Source organism: Micropterus dolomieu, linkage group LG20 (genome assembly GCF_021292245.1).
Source record: "Micropterus dolomieu isolate WLL.071019.BEF.003 ecotype Adirondacks linkage group LG20, ASM2129224v1, whole genome shotgun sequence".
Taxonomy (NCBI): Eukaryota; Metazoa; Chordata; class Actinopteri; order Centrarchiformes; family Centrarchidae; genus Micropterus; species Micropterus dolomieu.
In genome coordinates, this window is record NC_060169.1 from 17,882,802 (window position 1) to 17,905,984 (window position 23,183).

The 23,183-nt window shown below is 39.6% G+C and overlaps 1 protein-coding gene across 4 annotated transcripts in view; it reads right to left on the reverse strand.

Moving 5' to 3' along the window:
• Positions 1 to 348: 348 nt before the first annotated feature.
• Positions 349 to 23,183, reverse strand: part of dennd5a (DENN/MADD domain containing 5A) — a 41,181-nt gene continuing 18,346 nt past the window's right edge. For 2 of the 4 annotated variants that reach the window (XM_046032366.1, XM_046032364.1), the window contains 19 exons: positions 20,750 to 20,937; positions 19,549 to 19,860; positions 17,239 to 17,454; positions 16,910 to 17,144; positions 15,214 to 15,364; positions 14,979 to 15,093; positions 13,596 to 13,727; positions 12,970 to 13,122; positions 12,765 to 12,852; positions 12,588 to 12,675; positions 9,457 to 9,585; positions 8,797 to 8,918; positions 8,561 to 8,706; positions 5,001 to 5,119; positions 4,725 to 4,906; positions 4,373 to 4,455; positions 3,309 to 3,432; positions 2,875 to 3,043; positions 349 to 1,864 (listed from right to left, as the gene is read on the reverse strand). In XM_046032366.1, coding sequence (XP_045888322.1) covers positions 1,681 to 1,864; positions 2,875 to 3,043; positions 3,309 to 3,432; positions 4,373 to 4,455; positions 4,725 to 4,906; positions 5,001 to 5,119; positions 8,561 to 8,706; positions 8,797 to 8,918; positions 9,457 to 9,585; positions 12,588 to 12,675; positions 12,765 to 12,852; positions 12,970 to 13,122; positions 13,596 to 13,727; positions 14,979 to 15,093; positions 15,214 to 15,364; positions 16,910 to 17,144; positions 17,239 to 17,454; positions 19,549 to 19,860; positions 20,750 to 20,937 — 2,936 coding nt within the window. In that variant the 3' untranslated portion in view covers positions 349 to 1,680. The remainder of the gene's footprint in view (positions 1,865 to 2,874; positions 3,044 to 3,308; positions 3,433 to 4,372; positions 4,456 to 4,724; positions 4,907 to 5,000; positions 5,120 to 8,560; positions 8,707 to 8,796; positions 8,919 to 9,456; positions 9,586 to 12,587; positions 12,676 to 12,764; positions 12,853 to 12,969; positions 13,123 to 13,595; positions 13,728 to 14,978; positions 15,094 to 15,213; positions 15,365 to 16,909; positions 17,145 to 17,238; positions 17,455 to 19,548; positions 19,861 to 20,749; positions 20,938 to 23,183) is intronic. The other 2 variants (XM_046032367.1, XM_046032365.1) reach the window with 1 other exon arrangement.

The following is a 23,183-nucleotide window of genomic DNA, read 5'->3' on the forward strand; positions in this document are numbered from 1 at the left end:
ATATGATTTAGAGCTTGAACTAACAATTATTTTCATTATCGAATAATCTGCTAATTATTATCATTATCTAATTATTCATTTGGTCTATAAAATGTAAGAAACTATTTCCCCAAATGTTCACATTTTCAAATTGATAGTTTTGTTTCACCAGCAGTCCAGAAGTCAAAGGTATTTGGCTTACTATCACTAAAGTAAAAATAATAAAACAAGTAAATGTTAACATTTAAGAAGTTGAAACCAGTGATTTCTTTAAGATAACTAAATTTTTTGCAGTGGAGAAAGCACAATCAGCAGATCATTTAAATGTATTAATGAATAAGTGGTTAATTCGAACACAAACAAATCCACTTTAACGCATTACAGAGTCTTTATTCTTAATATATTTTTACACTGTACACTGTTGCTCACTTAGTAAACACTACATTACACAGCTATGTCAATAAATGTACAACCGTATTGGAAAATAAAAATATATATCTCCCAAGATGCTCATGTGTGGGCCGTACACAGACGAGTACAACAGTAATTCCAGACGTTGTTGGCACAGAAAAGACGTCCTTCACATATCAAATCTCTTGTTCTGCACAGTAAAGTTCAATGAATGCAATGGAGGAGGGCCCGGTAATACCTCAAGACTCCCCGACATGGACTTTGAAGGGGTTGAATTTTCTCTTGTGGATATTGCATAGCAAGAAACCATGATGACAAAATCAGGAGGTGGGGAAAGAGCTGTCCTTTTTTCTTCTTCCCATGTCCTCACACGGGAAGCAGGAGATCATCCTGTATCATGAGGAGTCTACAGAGATTATCACGCTGTTTTTGTTCAGAGAAGAGGGCAGATGTAGTGTAAGGGCTGGGATAATTGTAAGGTTCGGGAAGGGGCTGGTTGGAGGTATTTACATGAAGGCTATCATTGTGATCCACTTTGCACAGAAAGCTGGGTCAAACATCTCTTGCAGGACTTGGAGTATTTTCCTCTATACAACTGAATATACTGTCCATGTACTGTCCACTTAACCCACACAGTCTTATTATCATGCAAGGATAATTTGTCTGCTGAAGGTAATCCATGTAAAAGATCTGCATACAAGTACATTTCTCAAGGAAAAGCCCCCATTTAACAGCCTTTTCTATTTCTATGTAGGTGAATCATCTTTCATACTACAACCCCCCTGTCGCACACATACTTATAAAGCATACTTCTACATCATTTGCTTTAAGCTCTGCGTAATGACATTGGAATCTGAGTTGACAACAGAGCAAGCAACTTGACTGATTTAACAAAATAATACGGTTTTTCTCTGAAAATATATTAACAGTTTTGATCCTCACTTTCCCTTAAATATAGCCATTGTCTGCAGTTCACGATAACAATGAAAATATTTAGCTTTCAATAAAACATTATAGCACAAGTAGGTCAATAATGTGAAAATCATGGTTCATAATAGAAAACTTATTTTTAACATCTAATGGCAACATCATTGAGGATAAAAATAACAACATATCTTGAAAGGCTCATTGCACTTAATATATGGCAAATGTAACAGTAGCTTTAATATAAGCCAGAAAATGTCTTTTGTTCAAGTCAGTTCCTGCATATAAAAAAGTTCGGTTATTCTTTTTAGTGGGTCCCCCAGTAATCTCCATGGTAAGGTACAACTGGTGGGAAGTTGGTTCGGTTTAGATACCAACACCTTTGACGAGTGAAGCCTCCAGGGTGATGTTGAAATCCTGTAGAGTCTGTAGTACTCTGATCAGAGAGTTTACCAAAGAGCGGTCCTTAATCAGTGCAATGTCCTCGTACATCTGAGCAGTGATTGGACAGTCTGCGAGCAGAGCGATCCAGTGATGCAGCAAATGGTCCCTGAGAGAAGACGACACAGACACACGTCAACACAACAGCTTAACACTAGGGACTGGCAGCAGTTACTGTATGTTGCAATTTTCCATAAAAATAATCTTAAACTGTGGCACTGTAAACAATTGTTTCAAATACAAACTACATTATACTGTAGTTAGAAATCTATTCATCTATAAAGGATTGTTGAAAGTGCGTTTTATTGTGTAGGACTGCAATTAATGGTTATTTTCATTATCAATTAATCTGCTGTTATTGTTTTAATTAATTGATTAATTTTGTCTATAAAATGTCAGAAAATAGTGTAAAAGCTCATCACAATGTCACAGAACCTGAGGAAATGTCTTCAAATGCATTCATTTTTTATGACCGACAGTCAAAAACCCAAATATATTTGTTCTATATATATTTACAACGATGTGAAACAGAGACAAGCAGCAAATCTTCACATTTGAGAAGCTGAAATGAGTGAAAGTTTGGCCTTTTTCCTTGACAACAGTTAATCTTTTCTAAAAATTGTTGGCACTGAATCTTCTTTTGATTGAATACTCGATGAATTAATTGTTGCAGTATTGCTATTTTGTATAGGAGTCAAAAATAGAAATGGATAAAAACACAGTTGTATATCAACATACAAATCACTGCATAACTGTGCACTTAAATGCACAGTCACATACACTCATCAACAGGGAGGATGAACTTAAAGGAAACCAGGCCTGATTTATGGCTGTAAGGGTTCATGACAAAGATACACTGATCATGCATGTAGACGTAACTTACACGCACCTCCTCAAAAATGTAAATACACGTTGTGGCTTTGGAGATACCATGTGGGGACCACAAGAGCTGTGACTGGTCAGCTTAAAAAGGTAACCAGTCATCTTGGGTTTACTACGTGTTTACTAAGTGTCACTGCATCCACTCTGAAGACAGAACCTCATCACACAAAACAAACGGTAAACATGTCTACTACATCTAAATGTGTGTCGGGAGGTTAGTAAGCGCTGCCGGCATACCTTGCCCCCAGACAGACGAGCATCTGGAACTTCCCGTCCTTGCCGATGTTTCTGGACGTGTTGTTGATGGCGCGCATGAAGCGGCAGAAGTGCCGCACTCTGGTTTGCCAGTTTTCATCTAGAGTCACCTCCCGCTGCTCCGCACTTTCAAAGTACACTTGTGACTTTTCTGTTAAAGCAAAAAACAATTAAAATACAAATGAGTTAACAAGTGATTACAGAGATGTTCATATTATTTATTTATTGAAATTCGTGTTTCAGACAGACATGCCAGGCTTAAAAGCTGAAAAGAACATCTGTATGTTTTCCAAAAAAAAAAAAAAAAATTCCATCTGTAACCGACAAGTGTTTGGTAGTCAAAGCATTTAGATTTTGGGTGGAATATCACTTTAAGGGTTTGAGTAATGTAAGGAGTAATAATATAAAGTTTTTACCCAAGAAGTCCCAGATGAAGACATTCTTAAAGAGTCGAGGTGATTTGAAGCCGTGCTGGAAAACTTGCTCCAGAGCCCAGACGAGGCCATACTCCCCACAGAGGAGAAGGGTCAGACTGCCTCTCTGCGGAGAGCCAAAAGAACATAAAAAACAGAAAACAGGCAAATGCATGTAGTTAGAGCTGATTCTAAAATACAATTCCCAAAAGCTTCTCAGATCCAGTTATCACATTAAAGTAACGTTATTCCCAATATCCTGCAGAAAAAGAAGGATAAGGTGCAAAGATGGTTGGGTATACTGGGAACAACTGACAGGACATATTTTATATCCAGAGACAACAACTTCCAAGTAGTGACCACGTTTACTGAGTGTTGTATTACTTTATGGAGGTCATGGAAGAAATATTTTGCAGCTATCATATGGGCATGAGAGTGAAAACATGTATGAGAGAGGCATGGGTGTATGGCATGATAGAAAATACTGTACATGACAAATATGAAAAATAAATGCATGAGACACAAAGCATAATATAACTGCATATATATTCACATGGTGACCGACACAAGCACACACAACAACAGAATACAAAGTGCATTTCAATTTCAGAGAAGTTTAGAGAAAGAGGTGGAGCAAGAGTGGACGGGATTTCCCAGTAAAAAAAACAACCTTTGTTCTTTGACTAAACAATTACTCTTACAACCTGTAATCAAGAGATAAGTTACAATGCACGTTTAAAAAAAACAAACTCTCCTTTGAATATCAAGTATCACACAACGTACCTTAATAAGTAATAATTATCAGTGTTGGTGTTTTATATTAGTGCCTTCAGATCAGAAAACATAACAGGCATCATTCTAGGCCAGACAAAAATTACCAAGTATAAAGTCCATTTTTTGAAAAACCAGCAAGAATTCTCCTTTAATATATTTTAACAACGTGAGTTATACCACACAGCCCCCAGTTACCAAGGGTCTCAGGGACCACCAGAGCAGAAAGCTGCTTTTCTTCATTTGATGAATAATAGAACTGCATGTTGGGGCCTGTCTAGACGGTGGTCTCTTACCTCCTTCTCCGGCTTGTGGAAGTGCTTTACAATCCCATTGATGGCCTCTCCCACTCCCTCCTGGATCTGACCTGTATTTAACTCTGGATGAGAAGAAAAAGACAAAAAAAAAAAAACATGCTTTAATACAACCCGAGCAGACACAGGGAGGAAAACCCCCCATCCAGGTGTGATCTATTTTTCCCCCCCACCCTCATTCAGATTTTTTAAATCAGTGAGCATAATAAGAACAAGACTTCAATTATTAGTGAGCACAAAAAAGTGTGGACTGTTTCCTCTCAGCTTGAATATAACAAAATGTCTACATACTACTATTATTTAGGACATATGGTTATGCAGATGAGTAACTTACTTGGTTTGCTGTTTGGCGAGATGGTAACAAACCTCCTCATCATCCCTGGGGACTGCTGCATCGGGGGTGTGCGGCACATCCTTTCATCGTTCTCTGTGCTGGGGGTCACCAGCTCTCCCACCAGGATCCTCTCCAGGCTGCCGTCATCCACGCCCTTCCCCAGCCACCGGCCACACGGGAACCTGCACCGCAAACACATTTTGTTAATTTCTTTTGCAAAGCATGTGGTCAAAACAAAATTACAGTGGGTAAAAATCTCTTAAGAGACGTGCTTACTTGTAAGTGTGCCCTGTGATCTCGTTGCGGACCATAACGTACTCCACCAGCCACTTTGCGTAGAGGCCCGTGTTATCGTGACCCATCTGCACTGTGGTCAGCTTGCCCAGGTTCTGACACTGAGCAACAGAAGCACGGTGACATCAAACATCCAAACCCAAAAATGTTACTCAAAACACAAGAGCTCACATTGTTATAGGATAATTCCCGTTTAACACAACTTGGTCTTATTTTCATAGTTTTGGTCGTCATTTTTATTTATAATTTGTTGTCTGAAAAGAAGTCCAACAGGAAAAAGGAGCACAAGCAGTTCACACAAACCAGATGATTTAAAATTAATGAGGAAACAATGGTAAACAGGAAAATGATTACCCAAAGTGTCTGTTGTAAACATCCAATACAGTTTACAGACAACCACAATTTGCTGTGCAATGAGCTGTTATCAGTGGGGGAGTTTAACCAAGTACATTTTTTTACTTTTTACTTCTACTCCACCACTCTTTGGAGCAGCTTTAGTTACTAACTACACTGAACAAAATTATAAACGCGACACTTTTGTTTTTGCCCCCATTCATCATGAGCTGAACTCAAAAATCTAAGACTTTCTCTATGCACACAAAAGGCCCATTTCTCTCAAATATTGTTCACAAATCTGTCACAATTTGTGTTAGAGAGCACTTCTCCTTTGCCGAGATAATCTGTCCACCTCACAGGTGTGGCATATCAAAATGCTGATCAGACAGCATGGGTATTGCACAGGTGTGCCTTGCGTTTATAATTTTGTTCAGTTTACTTTGCAGATTCAGATTATTAATATAAAATAATATTAATAAATGATAAGATTAAACTGCAAGTCAGTATATAAAGTTGTTCAAATTAGCCCCACCTTTACCAGCTGCAACATTTGTGATGCCTAAACATTAATGCATCAATAAAAATACTCCAATAACAATATTATATAATATTTATTATTCTGAAATGGGCCATTTTGCATAATGAGTAGTTTAACTTCAAATATATTTTACTGCTAATACTAGAACTTAAATGCACTACAAGAAGTTTTTACCTAGTTATGAAACAGTCTCACTTAAATACTGAAGCCTCTATATGACCTACATCAGCAAACGAGACTCGACAGAAGATTAGCTATTTCTATAAAGTTCTTTGTATTGCCTGTCACCAGTTCCAAATCCCCCGCAAAATCAGACATAAAGAGTTACACCAGGCAGCAAAAAGAGCCTATGTTTAAATCTTCCCAGGCTAGCCCGTTAAAAGGAAGCAGGAGGAGATTTTCCTTTAGAGAATTTTATTTTTGATGTTAGATATTGTGGTTAGAGCACGTCGTAAACACAAGACAGCCTTAGTCGGGCATTCAACAGATGGAGAGAAAAGATGGATGGATTCACAGTCCATGGGGGTCACGCTGAATATTACTGTAATACAACTGGCTTATAACGCAACATTTCATGTTGGCCTTGCAACTGAGCTAAATCTTGCTGTTGGCTTATTATAAAGATATAACATTAGTATGTTGCTAACTTTAGCTTTCTTAATAAAATTACTATTACTGAGAAACTGCATCTGTTAGGTTACATGTAAACCCACAACTAAGTGTGTGAACGGTACTAAAAGAAGTGGAGAATAAAGCCCTCAACTCCTTCAGAGGAATAGCACCGAGCCACTGGTACAGATATGTGGACGACACCTGGGTCAAAATTAAAAGCCAGGAAGTGCAAACCTTCACAGAACACATCAACTCTGTGGACAGTAACATCAAGTTCACACGAGAAGATGTTCACAACAACAGTTTGGCCTTCCTGGACTGCGCTGTACACATTGAAGAGGACAGGAGCCTGCAGATTGGTGTTTACAGAAAACCCACACACACAGACCAATACCTACTCTTCGATTCACACCACCCACTGGAGCACAAGCTAAGGGTCATCAGAACCCTGCACCACAGAGCGGAAAACATACCAACAAGCGCCCAAGCCAGAGAGAAGGAACAGAACCACCTGAAGGGGGCACTTACAGCCTGTGGATACCCTAAATGGACCTTTGTGAAGACAGCCACAAGATCCAAGAAGAACAAAACTACAGGGGAGGAGGAAAAGAAGGTCAAACGCAACAACATTGTGATTCCATACGTGTCTGGAGTATCAGAGAAACTCAGGAGGATTTTCAACAAACATAACATCCCTGTGTTTTATAAACCCAAGAACACACTAAGACAGATGCTGGTACACCCCAAAGACCGCACACCCAAACACAAGAAAAGCAATCTAGTGTATGCAATCCAATGCAGTGAGGAATGCACAGACCTGTACATTGGGGAGACTAAACAACCACTACACAAACGCATGGCTCAACACAGAAGGGCCAACTCCTCAGGTCAAGACTCTGCAGTCTACTTACATCTGAAGGACAGAGGACACTCGTTTGAGGACCACCAGGTGCACATTTTAGACAGAGAAGATGGATGGTTTGAAAGAGGTGTCAAGGAAGCCATCTACACCAGGGTTGAGAAGCCATCATTGAACAGGGGAGGGGGTCTACGCCACCACCTATCCCCCACTTACAATGCTGTCCTTTCATCACTTCCCAGGAAACTCAACAAACGTAACCTATTGACCTCAGGTGTAAATAGAGAAATTCGCGAAGCTGGGGGAGAGGGGTAATATTCAGAGTAAAACTCTGAGATTAAAGTACATATGCGAGAAAAACATAAATTCTATGACAGTATAAAAACAGAGAAATTATTATTTCTCAGATGTGCTTGTGTTTTTAAAGGCTCTGTACTAAAAGCAGGGTATGCGGATGTTAATAACAACAGCTGTCACATAAAAGCTACTTTCACCAACCAGTGTTATGGGATACTTCCTGCTGAGACCAAAAGCATAAAAAATTTGGAAGCACTGTAGACATTTATAAATGACTAAGACATGACATGCTTTCAAGTGGCTTTTGTTGCGGTTCCTCATATCTGCCTGTCTGAAAGCCCCACCTCTTCTATTATGTCTGTTCTGACTCTTGTCTTGTATTATGAATGACTGAAAAAACCTCAGAAAACATATTTTTTTGTGCGCTAACCAGATCAAGATCTTTAACACAGGAGGCTGTGGATACACTACCACTTCTGTCCACAGGGGCCGCCAGAATTAACACAGAATGAAAGTTTCTTGTAGTTGCTTTAAGTAAAGTTTTAAACGTATGACTTTTACTTGTAATAGAGTATTTTCACACTGTGATAGTGCTACTTTTGCTAGTAAGTAAAATATCTGAGTAATTCTTCCACCACTGGCTATTATTACTGACATTTTGGGTCTGTTACTTTCAGGTTTACCTTCAAATAAAGTGGTTTAGATAATCCGGCTAAACAGCCTGTCTGATCTTTTGATCACTCATGTTTGACTTCATTGTAGGAATACCACATATACCACATACCATGTTCCCTGATCGCAGCAGGTACTGTGGTGAGTACACTGTTATCACAACCAACAGAAGTGATGACTAAAACTTAAAAAGTGGAGCTCTCCTTTATCCAATAAATTGACACCAACCTCAAAAGTGATCTCCAGAGTATTTCTGGGGACCTGCAGGACTCCAGTCTCAGCCAGCTCACCAGAAACACACACCCAAGGGTTGGCTGTGAACATGGAGCCACCCAGCTTCTTACTGGGAATCACCACCACGTGGTAGGGGATCACTGGGAGACAGAGAGGAGGGAAATGTCAAAGGAAAATGTCAAATAAAAATAACTCCGTTCATTGTTGTCAGGCATCAAAAGAGCACTCACTGATGGTCGTGAAGACGTTGGTGAAACAAAAGTAATCGACAGCATTAAAGGAGAGGAGGTGATAGAGAAACTGCTCCTTCTCATCATCACAGCGGAGGAAGGCGTACCGCTTGTACAGTTTTCTAAAACGAAAGGAAAAGATTGTTTGAGAAAAGTGTAAAAACAAATATTAATGCTTTAAGCCACAAATTATACGATTTCTGTTATATTAAACATATTAATAATAACAGTGTCAGCATCATGACATGTGATAAATCTATTTTAATACAAGTGGATGAAACATTCTGCTTGATATAAAGTAGAACAAATGAAAATCTGAGGTCAAACAAGCAGACAGAAATCCCCTCGACCCAGTTCACCACTCAGATATCAATTATGAAGAAGGCTGTGAATGATTTATGCAGCGGTGGACTAAAGTATGATGCTATGCAATTTCAAAAGGGGTAATGTTTTATAAATGGGCAGATCACACATCATCTTAATTTCACATGAGGCAGACATTCCTCCACAAACACAGAGAGAAGGTCAGGATGAGAAATACAAGAGGGAGAAAAGATACTCAGTGAAATGTCACAGTAAAACTCATTGTTGCAGTTAACTGATACTGAAACTGTAGCTGACAGCAGGGCTTGACTTTTGGCTGTGTGGTTTTTTGCTCACTTTGTAAGCTCGTGGTCTGAAAGAAGCTGCTTCAGGTGCCTGGAGAGCAGCTTCTTCTCCATAGAGAGGCGAACCCAGGCCCTGGCCTTGCCCACATCTGTCTTGATCTCACTGATGTTCTGAATGTGTCTGCAAAGAAAAAAGGACAGACCGAGTGGTTCAGGAGAGGTTTTTGAGCTCATACACAAACACAAAAGCAAAGATCAGCAAGTACTTTTAATTAGATCAGTTTTGATCAGTCATTTAGTCTCACAGAGGAGCAACCATCGTGATATGAATACCTTTTATACATTGTACTACACAAGTCAGCTGTCTAAACTGATGACAGGCAAATGTTATTTTATGACATATTAGGGCTGCTAATGTCATAAAATAGTGAACAATGCCCAATCAAAACAATCAAAATTGCTTGTTTTGTCCGACCAACAGTCCAAAACCCAAAGATATTCAAATTTCAAAGATAAAAAAAAAAAGAAAAGGAGCAAATCCTCACATTAAAACGCTATAGTGTAGGTACAAAATTCATGGAATCTAGAGGAAATTTCTTTCACTGTATATGGCAATGCAGAAATTTAAACATTTTGGGAAGAAGTAAGAGTTCGAAATCGAAAGATCATTTCAAAACTAATTTTACTTGGCCCTAAGCTTTTTCTGTTGGTCTTATAGCGAGAGAAATTAAATTTTAATAGAAATGAACAAGCTCTATAGACCTCAGCTTACGTTATGCCAAAAATATGTGTTGTACTGTTGTGGAAAAAAGACTCACAGACCAAGTACTACTCAGCGGATAAGACAGATGTTATCAAGCCTTCTAATAGAAAGGATAACTTACATATTAAAGACTAAACAGCATGCATTTGAGAACATATAGTCCATTCATTAACCACATTATGGGTTTACATTTAACAGCTGAAGAAGTGGATGACTAATTTCTGCAGACAATGCAGGTTCCAACCTTGTAGAAGCTTTATATCAGTTTGATTTTACATTTACCACAATTAATATGGCTAATTTTAAATAGCTTACCATTAATAAAAACAGGAGAAGCATTTTTGTTCTGAATGTTTTTTTAGAATGGCTGTATGTCATGGTAAAAATAAACACTATGGAGGAAAAATAACTATAGTCAATATTTTTGCCCGATAAATGCCAAATGATTCATCAAAATTCTTGGCAATTGTTTTCTACCAATCAATAAATCAACAAATCTTTTCAGCAGTACTAATGTTATTCAAAAACCCTGACATGTAGATATATGATGTATCCCCCACCGCCATTACACGCCCATGAGTCAATCTCATGGCAAAAGGAACAGCTCAGTCTGCATCTGTAGTGGCATTTTTATCCACAGACTTGGTCCCCTGTCATCGCTCCGAGCCACCGCCGCGCCTCTGATGTCCAGACACATTCCCTTCCACTCCACCTGTGCCACAACCTCGTCTACTAAGAGCTCCTCGTGTCTCCTCCTCTACCATCCACCCCCCTCCCCGTCTCCACCCTCACACCAAGTAACCCAGTTTTCTCTGCTCGTTATCTCCATGGAAACAGAGGAAAACATCTACTGTGTGCACTATTATTGTTACCTCTTACATAGAAAACAGACGTACTGCCATCATCACTAATAAGCTTGTAATTATGATATTAACTCCTGATTTTTAGTACAACATATTTACAGTTCAGACAATATTATCAATTATTAAAACTCATTAAGGGAGGCTGACGGTTGCTTCTGACTGTGTTTACGATCATAGTGTCAGACGTTTACATGAGTGTGGAGGAGGGTCCATCTATCAGCCAGAGTAGAGATGAGTGTTTGCGCCCTGAGCTGACCCTTTCCTCTCTTCTCAGTCAGACTGGCGGGGGGTCTGGTAATTAGGCTGGAAGTAACTTGCTGTTACAGACTCACACTGCGCCTCCTTCCCACAACACAAGCCTCCTGCCATCACACACACACACACACACACACACACACACACAAACAAACACAGGCGGATGTTTAAGCGCTTTGAGTATCTATGATAGAGCGCTATATAAATGTAACTCTTTATTATGTTTAAGTGTGCAGGTTTTAGGCTGGAATGGTGGTCATGTTAATTGCGGCATCATCCACATTTTCAGTCACATGTCTCACTGTCTACTATATAATAAAGGCAAAAAAGTGCCCCCCAAAAAATACAATAAAAAGGGGACAGAGCTTACCAGAGAATCTTAGATTTGCAAAGTCTCTATTTTCTTCACACTTGAAAACTCACTTTTGTTACTATAAATCATATTTGAATCTGGCAAACTTGCATGTGTGAGTTTATGTGTACATATTTGCCTATTTGGTATTTTATTTTTGTTGTTTGTTCTTAAAATTTGTCTGATTTTATTGCTTTGTGCTGTAGTATTATATAAAATAATTGTGCGTTTCTGGAATACTAGTGGTTACTAATATTAATGTTTTTAGTGGTTGTTTCAATGTTGCTGTTACCGAGATGCTACTTTATTTTAATTGATGAAAATATGGTCAGCAGCTCTCAGTTACTAGAGTTTTTTTTGGCTAGGACCGAATGGAAGATTTTACAATGTTTCTAAAGATATATTCTGTGCTTAGACTTGTGACATTACATTGGCCTAACTCCGTAGTTGCAAATCTGATAATTAAACTATGAAGCAGATTTATCTAGTAAACTGTGAAAACTATGAAGGAGTCCTTGTTAATCTGAGACGTTGGGACTCAAATGTTTTAGTTATTGAATCAAACAGACAAACTTTAGCATTTTGTCAGAGGGGAAAATTTGTTGTTCCTCCGTATGTGTGTAAGAATGTAACACATGATTTATACATTATTTAACTGGGATAACTTTAAATTATTATTCATTTGTGATCCCCTGAAAATCCCTTGAGGAACCCCAGAAGATCCAGACTCCACTTCTACAGTCAATTCTCATGGCTACATAAAGAACGCCACACAGTGTAATTATTTGACAGTCTACCACAAGGGGGCAGTGTTAGCCCGACTTACTTTCTTCTGAAATTGACCAGCAGCTTCTACATTAATAAACCAGCTTTGGGTTCTCTGGATGAAATCAAGTGAAACTTCATCCTTCATTCCTTTCCTTTTTATCTAAATAACCTCCAGTCCTCACCTCATGTCCTGGATCAAAGAGACTTTAAGAGGGGGCATGGCTGATACACCACCATCGGATTTGCGTCTCTCAGTGTCATGAATGAAACCTGGCGTGGAGGAAAATAAAAAGGACGTTGGGCAATTCCTAATTTGTTTATTAATTTTGTTCACAGGTGAACTGATTTTCAGCATTTACCTGGAGGACCCAATCCACCTGGAGTTGCATTTTTTTTCTCTTTGCTCTCCTGATAGTGCAGCAGGTGGGACCACAAGGCAGATTTACCCTGAAAGACAAAACACTTGTTGCCATTATTTGCTCCCGAGAGTGCTGTGTGTCCAGCAGCTATGGAGGATCAAACGTGTGAAACGGCGACTGCAAAGATTTTGTTTTTTTCCCTGACCTGTTTAACCTGCAGCCCGTGGCTCCAGATCCTTTCCAGCAGGTCACAGAGGCTCGCGATCAGAGTGTTCTCCTCAACGCCGGTGATGCTGACCTCCCCATGACCCAACTCCACGGCCTCCCGACCCATCTTCTCTACCAGCATACGCTTGGTCTGCAGAGAAACAAATTGATAAACGCACACACATACTGTCGTTACCCCAACGTTTGGATAAAAAATTAAAATTTTTATTTTGTGCTCTTCAGACTAGCCATGTTTTGATATTCATTTTTCTGCAGTAGGAAAAATCACAAACAAAAGACTAAACTACGTAGAAAGCCAATGTTTACAATGGTTTCCTGTTTTAATTGTTATTTCAGTGAATCATCTTTTGTTATTACGTTACCACGATACATAATAGTAATGTACTAACTTTGTTTACCAAGTTATGGCCGTCACTTCAAATGACCAGGATTCTCTGCTGAATTTTCCACGGCCGTACTTGTTCTAAATTGCTTTTTATATAACCGGCTTAATGCTAAAATATTTATATATGTAAACAAATGTGAACTTCTTTTTAACTGGAATAATGTTCCGCAGCAAACAGAGCAAAGCTAATCAACTACAGCACCGTCATACACACAAACCTTGTTCCTGCACTCCTTCAGCAATCCCTCAACAAATTTCCAGTTAGTCTGAGCGATGACAGAAGGCGACAGGTTGGACAGTTTGGGCTGCCTGATGGTCGTGCCCAAGTTCCTGGCTTCCTGGATGTACTTCTAATAAAAGGCAGAGAGAAATCAGTCAGCAATCAGCAAACCACAAAAGGAGAGAGAAACCCTCAGCTTACTGGTGGGCTCATTTCATTGGTGAAGGTTACCACAGAGGAACAAGGGATACTAGAATAACTATAGGAGTTCAATCACAGTTTGCTTGTAAGTAATGGAGGCTGTCCTTGATAATGGGTTTCGGTACCTTTTATCTTTCTGTCCTAACTGTTGTAAATAGCCAGACTTCAGCCTTCAGATATTGACGCAGTACCCCATGTAAGCAGCGAACCTCATAAAAGTCAAATAGTGGAAGATATAAGCTAATGAAAAAAGAACTGATTTGAAAGATTTGCTCCGGATGTCGACTTGTTTTGACTAACATGCTCTTTAAAACACACTTAATTTAATAAAAAACAAACAAATACTAAGCTTCTGTGAGCATTTTCTATTCTCTGACATTTAGGTATGACTCAATAAGAGTTAATGCAAACATGATATTGCCCATGTTTTTTTTTTGTAATAGACTCAGTGAAACCAGAAAACTGAGAGGACTCTCTACAGGTGAAGCCAATGACTGAAAAAACATTCAATGTACATTTATTGTACAACAGCTAAATGCTCAGAACAGTACAAACAGTAACTAATTAATAAAACAATTGAACATAAAAAGATATGTATTAAATCAAGCCTATTACAATAAAATTATCTAAAACAAAACAAGTTAATAATTTAGAAACAAATGTAAAAATGATATTTTCATTAACTTTGGCATCATTTCATTTGTCTCCCCAAACATGACAAGCCCTAGGAAGTGACATAGATTATCATATAAAGCTGGAGGTGAAGGAAGCAGAGGAAGGAAAAGACCACATGGGTAAGACGGGTCATGTGGCCCCAGTGTTAAAGCTAAAGGCCTCACAAACTACCAGCACATACCACGTCCACAGTCACCGACTTTAGACAGGGCCTGTAGGACTGCGAGAGCCAGTAGTAGTCAAGAAACAGGAGGAGCTGCAGCTCCGGAAACAAACACTCTACATGCTGAGAGCGTGCGAGCACGAGTGCGATAGAGGTGGAGAAAGACAAAAAAAGAGACGGTGACCAGAAGTGTGAGGGCAGACGAGACGGTAAGAGCAAAGTCAAAAGAAAGCAAAAAGAGAACAGGTCATGCAAAGTGAACAAAGACTACAAGACTACAGCTCAGGCAGTCAATATGTGTGAATATGAGGTGAGAAAAGGAAATGCAGCCGTGACCCTCACCTCTCTCTGGTCGTTGTCTAAGTAAAGGTGCTCAGCGTGCTGCTTCTGTCGATCCCTCCTCCTCCACTGGGCAGGGGCGCTCCTCTTCGTCCACCTGTAACATGAAATAACACACCTTTGATCAACTTAACAAAACAGCTGCCAAGCTCAGACGGAATATAGATATTGAAGGTTTATTTCAAATAAATATAAATTACACAAAAAAAATTTATGTAACATAATGTGAAATAGTCACTTGTTGCTAGTGGGCCCAGTGGAGAGCACGTCAGACTGCAGTCGGGGGAAGAAGCCCTGCTCGTAGCGCCCCTGACCGATTTTCATGTCCAGCAGGTGGGGGTGCAGGGCAGTGTGGTCTATCTTGGCGACTCTCATCTCGATGGCTTTCTCTGATGTGAGATGTGGGAGGCAGCGAGGCCACAGGATGCATCATTTTTATCTTGCTAATTTGCCAAAATCACAGTGCTTCATTCTCAACATGGGAGTGGTTAAGTGTGCTTAGCACAACAACATTTCTTGATGTAAAATCTAAATGTAAACATTTACAATTCATGAGATCTTCTGGCCTGAATTTTGCAAAAAAGTTTTTTACAATTAATTATTAGGGATTGGTCAGGGAGGAAGTTTAAGGATAATTATCATAAATTTTGCATTCTGATTTTACCAGGGATAAATATATTTTTCCCATAACAAAAAAATATTCTTGCCATTTGTACAAATTAAATATAAATAAAAAGAGAAATAATGTAAAAGGCCAACATCCCATAGTCACACAGCACCTCATTTTCTGTTTTCATCCTCTCCAATCATTCTACTGAAATTCTCATGTTTTCTGTAGCTAATTGGGTTGAGAAACCTGCATAACTATGATAAATAACCTGTAATTTCTCTTTTAGTAAACGACTGACAACTGAAGAAAGAGAGCAAGTCAAAATCAAAAAACACATTTCCTCCCAAACACCCACAGAACCAAAGAAGAAAAGCTCAGAATAGATGTTCTTCTTTACAGGAACCAAATCAGAGTCCTCCATGAATGCAGCTTCAGACAGTGATTTTCTGATGTCTTAAAACAACTCACCCACACAAGGGCTTTGTTAACAAAAGCCCCCATGAGTTTAGAGAAACACAATAGATCTTAATAAATGTAACAAATGCACAAGATGACATTTGTAGCAGGAAAATGGTAGAGTACCCAAACATTCACTGAAAGACAACTTTACCTGCACTGTCTAAGGCTGTGATTCACAGGCACAAACGTTTGATTACCTGAAAAAATGTTATTACCCATTCAGTTATTCTGTTATTACACATTTAGCTCCAAACTAGAAGCTTTCCTGTTATAGTGTGTTCTGAGTTTAAGTGAAGTGAAGCCCATCCATCCTCTGTGAGTGTACCTAATGTAATGCATTGCACACACGTTCAGAGAGCTGCCACCCGAGCATCTTTGAAGTGATGAAATAAAGTATTACGAAGGTGAATCTTGTCGTTCTTGAGCCCAATGGCATGAGGTCCAGGAGCGACAAAATCAGCTTTTTCATATCGCTTTTTAAGCAGGTTGTCTGCAAACAAGACCAGTCAGTTAACTAAAGAGAGCAAATCTCCAAGTCTGTCAGAAGTTCACACATTCCAATTAATTTGTGACCACGCTCATTTGAATTTCATATTGAAAGGCGTTTCACAGGAGATTTATGGTCTTCTTTAATTAAACATTACAGAGTTTAATTTTTACTGTTTAAGGTTAAAATACTAAGATGAAGCTATTCATTTAAAACATGTGGCTTTCCTCAGAATTAGGTGTTTATCCCCAAGATAGATCATGTTCAGACAGCTGAAACATATTAATACATTTGAGTACAATGTTTAGTGCTTTTAAGCAATCCAATTATTTTCAAAACCTTTTTTTATTTTCATGGATTTTTATCTTTTTTCCTCACCTGCTTCTTCAATGTTTGTGCATTTCTGGTACATCGAGGTGCGCAGCGTGGGCGTACGGACGTTCAACATGCGAATCTTATCCACCCGGGAGTCAAACACCCTCAGCGTGTGCTCCTTCTCCTCATCATCGTGACAGAGGATCTTACTATCGATGAAGGAGGCAAACATCTGCGTCTCCAGGAAACGTGACAGGAAGGGCAGGTAGGGCTCGGGCTGGTCGGACAGGAAGGAGGCCTGCACACACCCAAATTTAAAGGGTGGAAGTCAATGTCATTTACAGTAGAAGGGAAAACAATACCCTTCACTCTAAATGTCTACAGCACTTTACCTTGTCAAAGTTCTGCATCTGGTCTCGATTTGTGAACCAGGACTCTTTGTCCTGGCTCGGCTGGATGACAAACACCTCGTAGTCTGCGAACATCTGGGTGAATCGGTTGGCGAAGACCTCGCGAACCTGGATGTTGAGCTGGTGCATCTTCAGCTCCTCCTCATCACACTGAAATCGCACGTCCTTATTGCTGCTGGCATCCTCTCTCACCTCCAACTGGTAGAACAAACACAGGAACAACACCGAAATAAAGAAAGGAGAGAAAAAAAAAGGGGAACACGTGTGAGAGTCAGATGAAGAGAAGAAGCAGAGTGGTGGATATTTTTCAAGATATCGTCTGACTGTTATCACAGGCTGCTGATGAAGCAACGGGGTTATGGGAAAGGAGGCTAAGGACATCTGTTTTGATTTATGACCCAAAGTAAACTGAAACACAAGTTCTTTTTTTAGCATGTCTGTGGACAGATGCCAGCAGTAGGGGGGCTAAAATAACACAGAGCAGGCCTACCACTGCAAAGTCACTATCTAATGACACAACCCAAGAATCTATCTATGAAATGACAGCCCTGTGGCTCAGCTGTAAGTAGTAAGACAAGAATCATCAAAAATGAGGTCTGAACTTGTAGCTGGTTAGCTCTACACAAACGATGAGCTAATCCGATCATAGAAGACTAATGCTGGCCACCAGGGCATAAGCTGATTAGGCCGCACATACAGAGACTTTCTCTAATTAGCAGCTGATTCATCCATCTATCAGTCTTTAGAGAGAGTATTTCATCATACTACCTACTACTGTTTGTCAGATGCTCGAGCCAAATGGAAATGAGACGGTGCAGATGCCAACTACATCTGTTGATGTCAGTGTCTATAAAGGGTTTCTGTCATCTAGGCTACAATACATCAACCCGCAGCATTTGAAAAGGCAACTGGAGTCCATGTTTTGAACTGACGAAGCAAAACATCTCCAAGACTCTACACTGCTGTGGGTGGCACAGATGGAAGGACAGTTACAAAGGAAATATTATTTTGGTGAAAAAAAAAGTGTCAGTATATTGACTCCCTAATCTCAAATACTCAAATATGAAGGCAATATTCAAAATAAAATATAAAAACATACCTTAACAAAATTTTGAAATAAAAAAAACATAAAATGTACAACAATTTAATTTTCCCATCTTTTCTGTCTGGATTGCAAAACATGCCCAGTGTGTGGTGTAGAGGGAGCTCCCCCTTTTGTTCATTGTCCCTTACTGCAATAATGTTGGCAATATGATGAACCTGTTTCTTTAGTATTTTTTCACTTCATGTAGTAATATTGATTACCGTCCCATCCTTTTTCATTTTACATAATTTAGAAGTTGCAAAATATAATTCATTATATTAAGTATGAAGGTTCGATGCTTCGATGGGCGGAGCCTGATTCGACTGTAAATATCACAGTCGAAGCTTCGCAGCGAAATAAGGATCATGCCATTTTGGCGATATGGGGTCGTCTGATTTTACATAGAACTACCAGTTTTCTCCCAATAAGTTAATATACAGCCTATTACAATATACATTTCAACATTTAATGCAGTAAATAAACATGTAGAAAGAATAAAACTTTCAATAAATGTTATTAAAGTGCGTGAATAAATCCAAAATTGTAACCCTAACCCTGGATCATCAGTGCACATGTGTAAGCATAGCGTGAGTGTCGGAAGAGGAACACTTGCTGAAGAGACAGAGACACTGGTGTTGTGCCAAGTTGTCCGCACCTCATGGGACTTTAGGATAATTTATCACCGTTGATGAACCACACAAAGAATATTTTATCGTTTTTAAATAGCCGGCTTTAAATCGCCATCGCCACACACTAAAAACACATGATTCAACTATCAGTCGACTATAGGCAGGACTTGAAGATTCTGATTCGACTATGTAAATCCTTAGTCAGGGACAGCCCTAATATATGTATAAAGACATATATTAACTTAACTCTAGCTCGAAATGTATTTGTTTGAAGCCGCTGAATATAAGGACATGGATGATTTTACACTGAATGACTTCATTACTGAAAATCTAAGTATTATTCAAGTATAATTTCAACATGTGCTTTAAGAGGCACAACCAGTCATAAAATATTATTTCTAATTGATCGTGCATTATAAATTATAATTCATTTTCAACTGGCAATAATCTCTTTTCATATATTTTAGTCTGAATGGCAGGAGATAATGAATCTTCTTTGACATCCACAGTCACTAATTCAGTTTTGTAAATAAATAATACATGATCATTTGTGCTGCCCGTTTTTGGCACATTTCTCACCTTCTCCAGGCTGACACCTGTCCTCTTGACCAGAGCCTGCAGTCTGGCGATAGTCTCATTCTCCCTTAGCAGGTAGGAGTTGAGGGGCGAGGCCAGGTTGCCGTTGCGCTTGTCAGAGACCATATCAACAGATCGAAAGTCCCGGTACGGGGCCTGGCTGTCGCTGGAGTGAATGTTTCCCTCTGGAGGCACGCCAAAGGACATGAGCACCTCTGAGATCTCCTGAATGAACTCCAGTTTGTTGGGGAACTGGGGCAACTCCTCTGGCAGTTCAAGAAAGTGGTTGTCAATGTCCACAAAACACAGGTTTGCCTGGAAGAAGAAAAGGAACAAGATAATTAAGTATGAAATACCTAGACATTGAGACTAACGCACAAAAAGCAAGTGTAAAACTAACATTATCAGTGACACTAGTCCTACAGTTCTAATTGCGCTATTGCTAAAAACTAATAACAAAGCCAACAAAGCCTGTGTTCATATCTATTTAGATCAGTTCAACCTGATTTATCTGACATGTCTGGTTACAATTTCTGCACTTGTCTGTCTGTCTGTCTGTGTACAATATGGGAAGCAAAAACACTTGTTCCTTAATGAGCCAACTGATGACAGAAAAATCAAACTTACACGCTATGTTGAGAGCAGTAACTGACCTTGAAATACTTCATACATTGATGGCACTGTGCACTATAAATATAAAAAGATCTAGGTTCAAAATATCCACAGTAACCAGATACTTCAAAGATGCTTGAAAATGCTGCCACAAGAGGAATGAAAAGAAAAATCGTACTCTGTGGTTGTCAGCAGCAGTACAAGCATGGCCTTACCTATGCAGAATGACAATAATAAACCTGCTTGTTAGAAATAGCAACAGAAAAAAGCAAGCACAAGGTGTGCAGAGGCGAGAGTTGTGGGACAAAGACGTAGGAGGATCTACAGGACTGTTCACACCTCTCAGTACAGGATAGAGCAGTGGGTCTCAAACCACACAGACCATGGACCTTCATTGGATAAGATTTTATAATTGTGAACATAAATTATTCCCCTTTTTGCTGGGGATCCCTGGGTCCCCCGGACCCCACTTTGAGAACCACTGCTATAAACTAATCCTACAACTGTGAATTTAGCAGTAGTTTACAACCATTTCAAATGCCAACATCAGTGCAGACATGAAATTAAACCCAATACAGGTATGTATCTGTACCTCCTGTGGCAGCTCTAGCTTGGTGCGGTCATCCTGTCCATTAGAGTGGAGGCCCATGAGATACGGCACAGGAGCGTCCAGGAAGTGGAGGAGGGAGGCGGGCAGAATGGGAACGTACACGTGCTGCCACTGGAAGGGGAACATTAAGGCTGTGATGCTCTCTGCCACTGTCATCAGCCTCTGGTAATCTGTTTCACACACACACACACACACCAAAAGAAAAAAACAGTGTTGAAGGCTTTAATGAAGTGTGAGCCAGCAGTTTGTACACAGCAGATTTCAGGGGTTAATTTCCTGACTTGATTATTACCTTAAAAGCCTTGGCGACTGTAGTGATTCTAAATGAAGACTCGTGTTTTTCCTGACTGGTGGTTTCCACAGCACAATCATCAAAATCACAACATGTAAATGCCTGTTTAATGACGTTATAAGTGACTACTCTTCAGGATTTTTAGTATTTTCAGCAGATTTTAAAGGGTAAAGCCACACTGAAACCCACAGGGCAACAATGTGCTGCTGCACTGCTCATGATGGGCTGTCTTTATATAATCTTAAAACTATTAAAGTGTATTTTTGAGACACATTCCTGATATTAAAATAAAGGGAAAACAGGTTGCACAACTTTTCCCCCATATTTTAATCTCCCAAACTGCCATCGCTTGATAGATGTTGTTAATTCCTCCAAAACACTTACAGTAAACAGCATGTGACAGAAGAGTTGTGCAACATGATTGTTATTTAAATGGAATCACATTGTTTATTCCTCAGTTCTTCTGTTTGCTCTCTGAGTATGAACTCTATCAACTGTCCCACACGGCATTATAGCCAATCCTGCAGCTGTTCAACATCTTGAGGGCATCTTCTGATGTATGAATTTACTCAGCAAAAAAATGCGGTTAGAAATTACACGGCTAAACGTTTCAAGCCACAGAAAGCCGGGCAGTAGCAGGTTTCTGCCCTGTTTGACTCTTTGAAGGCTTTTACCTGGTGGGGACAAAGTGAACTAACATGATAGGACAAAAAAGAAAACAACCAACAGTATAAACTCATCAGTCTTGGTGTCTTTGTTATTCTCTGTTCTGTAAATGTAGGGGTGTAGCTAGACCAATGACCAACCACAAAGGAATTAGCTTTGACACACAAGCTGCATCCAAATTTAGGGAGTGGATCTCACATTTGTAGACCAAATACTTCAAAACATGCTGATATGACCTATCCTATAATAAAGACTCCGACAAATGCATCAAGAAATGCTTAAAATTAGAAGAAAAAAAAAAATACAGGCGTATTTTTTGTAGTCCTCAGTACTCCACAAGCCATTGTGTACTGATGAATTTTTGAAGGCAGTAACTTTACTTGTAATAGACTATTTTGACATTGTGGTATTGTTTATTGTTTTCACTTAAGTAGAGGATCTGAATACTTCATCCACCACCACAGACTGTATAAAAGAAGTGGATGTAGCGACCATCACGTCACACATTGAACTACTGTTCTATTTAATTCTTCCAGACCTCCAGAGGCAGTGCTTAACACTGGATGTTATCCATCTTGCGCACGCACAGGCCGAGTATTTAATATCAACAAAGTCACCTGTGACCTGGGATGATGCAGGGCATAGCTTATAGAAGCCCACGTCATCATGAAAAATGTCCCTACAAAATCTTCTCGCTAAGATTCTAAGTGACAGAAAACTCTGACGGTCACCCAGAATTCATAGAACTGAGGTTACATACATAACTCTCATTTTGAGGCCTCGAGTTTGGCATTTTGGCCGTCACCATCTTGTTTTTTTGGAACCTGAAGTTACCACATTAAAACAATGTTTACAGAAAACTGTTATCTTGCCCTTGTGCACCACTGGTATTTATACTTTGTGGGACATGTTAAGGACACCACACTGGGGATAAACTTGCACATTTTTGAAATTCTGACTACCTGAACAGCTTTCCTCTCTGTGAGGCTAGACCATCTCATTTGAGGAGAAAGTCCTCTAAAAGGTCCTTCGTGGCCTGCATGCTCTGGAGGCTCCAGACTCTGAAACTGTGACACAGCGACATTCAGCTGGTCCTCTGGCTAAAATTCCTTTGTCATGACTCCACACAGCAAACACTCATTTATACATGCAAATATGTGCCTGGTCCTCCTCATCTGCATTCCTGCTCTATCCTGTTGACACCTACTGTACATTCAGCAGCAGCTCTGCCTCTCCTGTTATGGTGCCAAGACAAATACCATTCCTTCATTTGGTCATGTGCTGGTCCATGAGAAGAGACTCTCACGCCAAGGCCTGGACCTCCCCTTCATCCCCCCTCTCAGCAGGCTCGCTCTCCCAGGATGGAGACAAGAATACTAACATCACCAGTTTGCGCTTACACTAGGCCACAATAACAAGAAACCACTTTAACTCAAGTCACAAAGAGTCAAGTGCTGG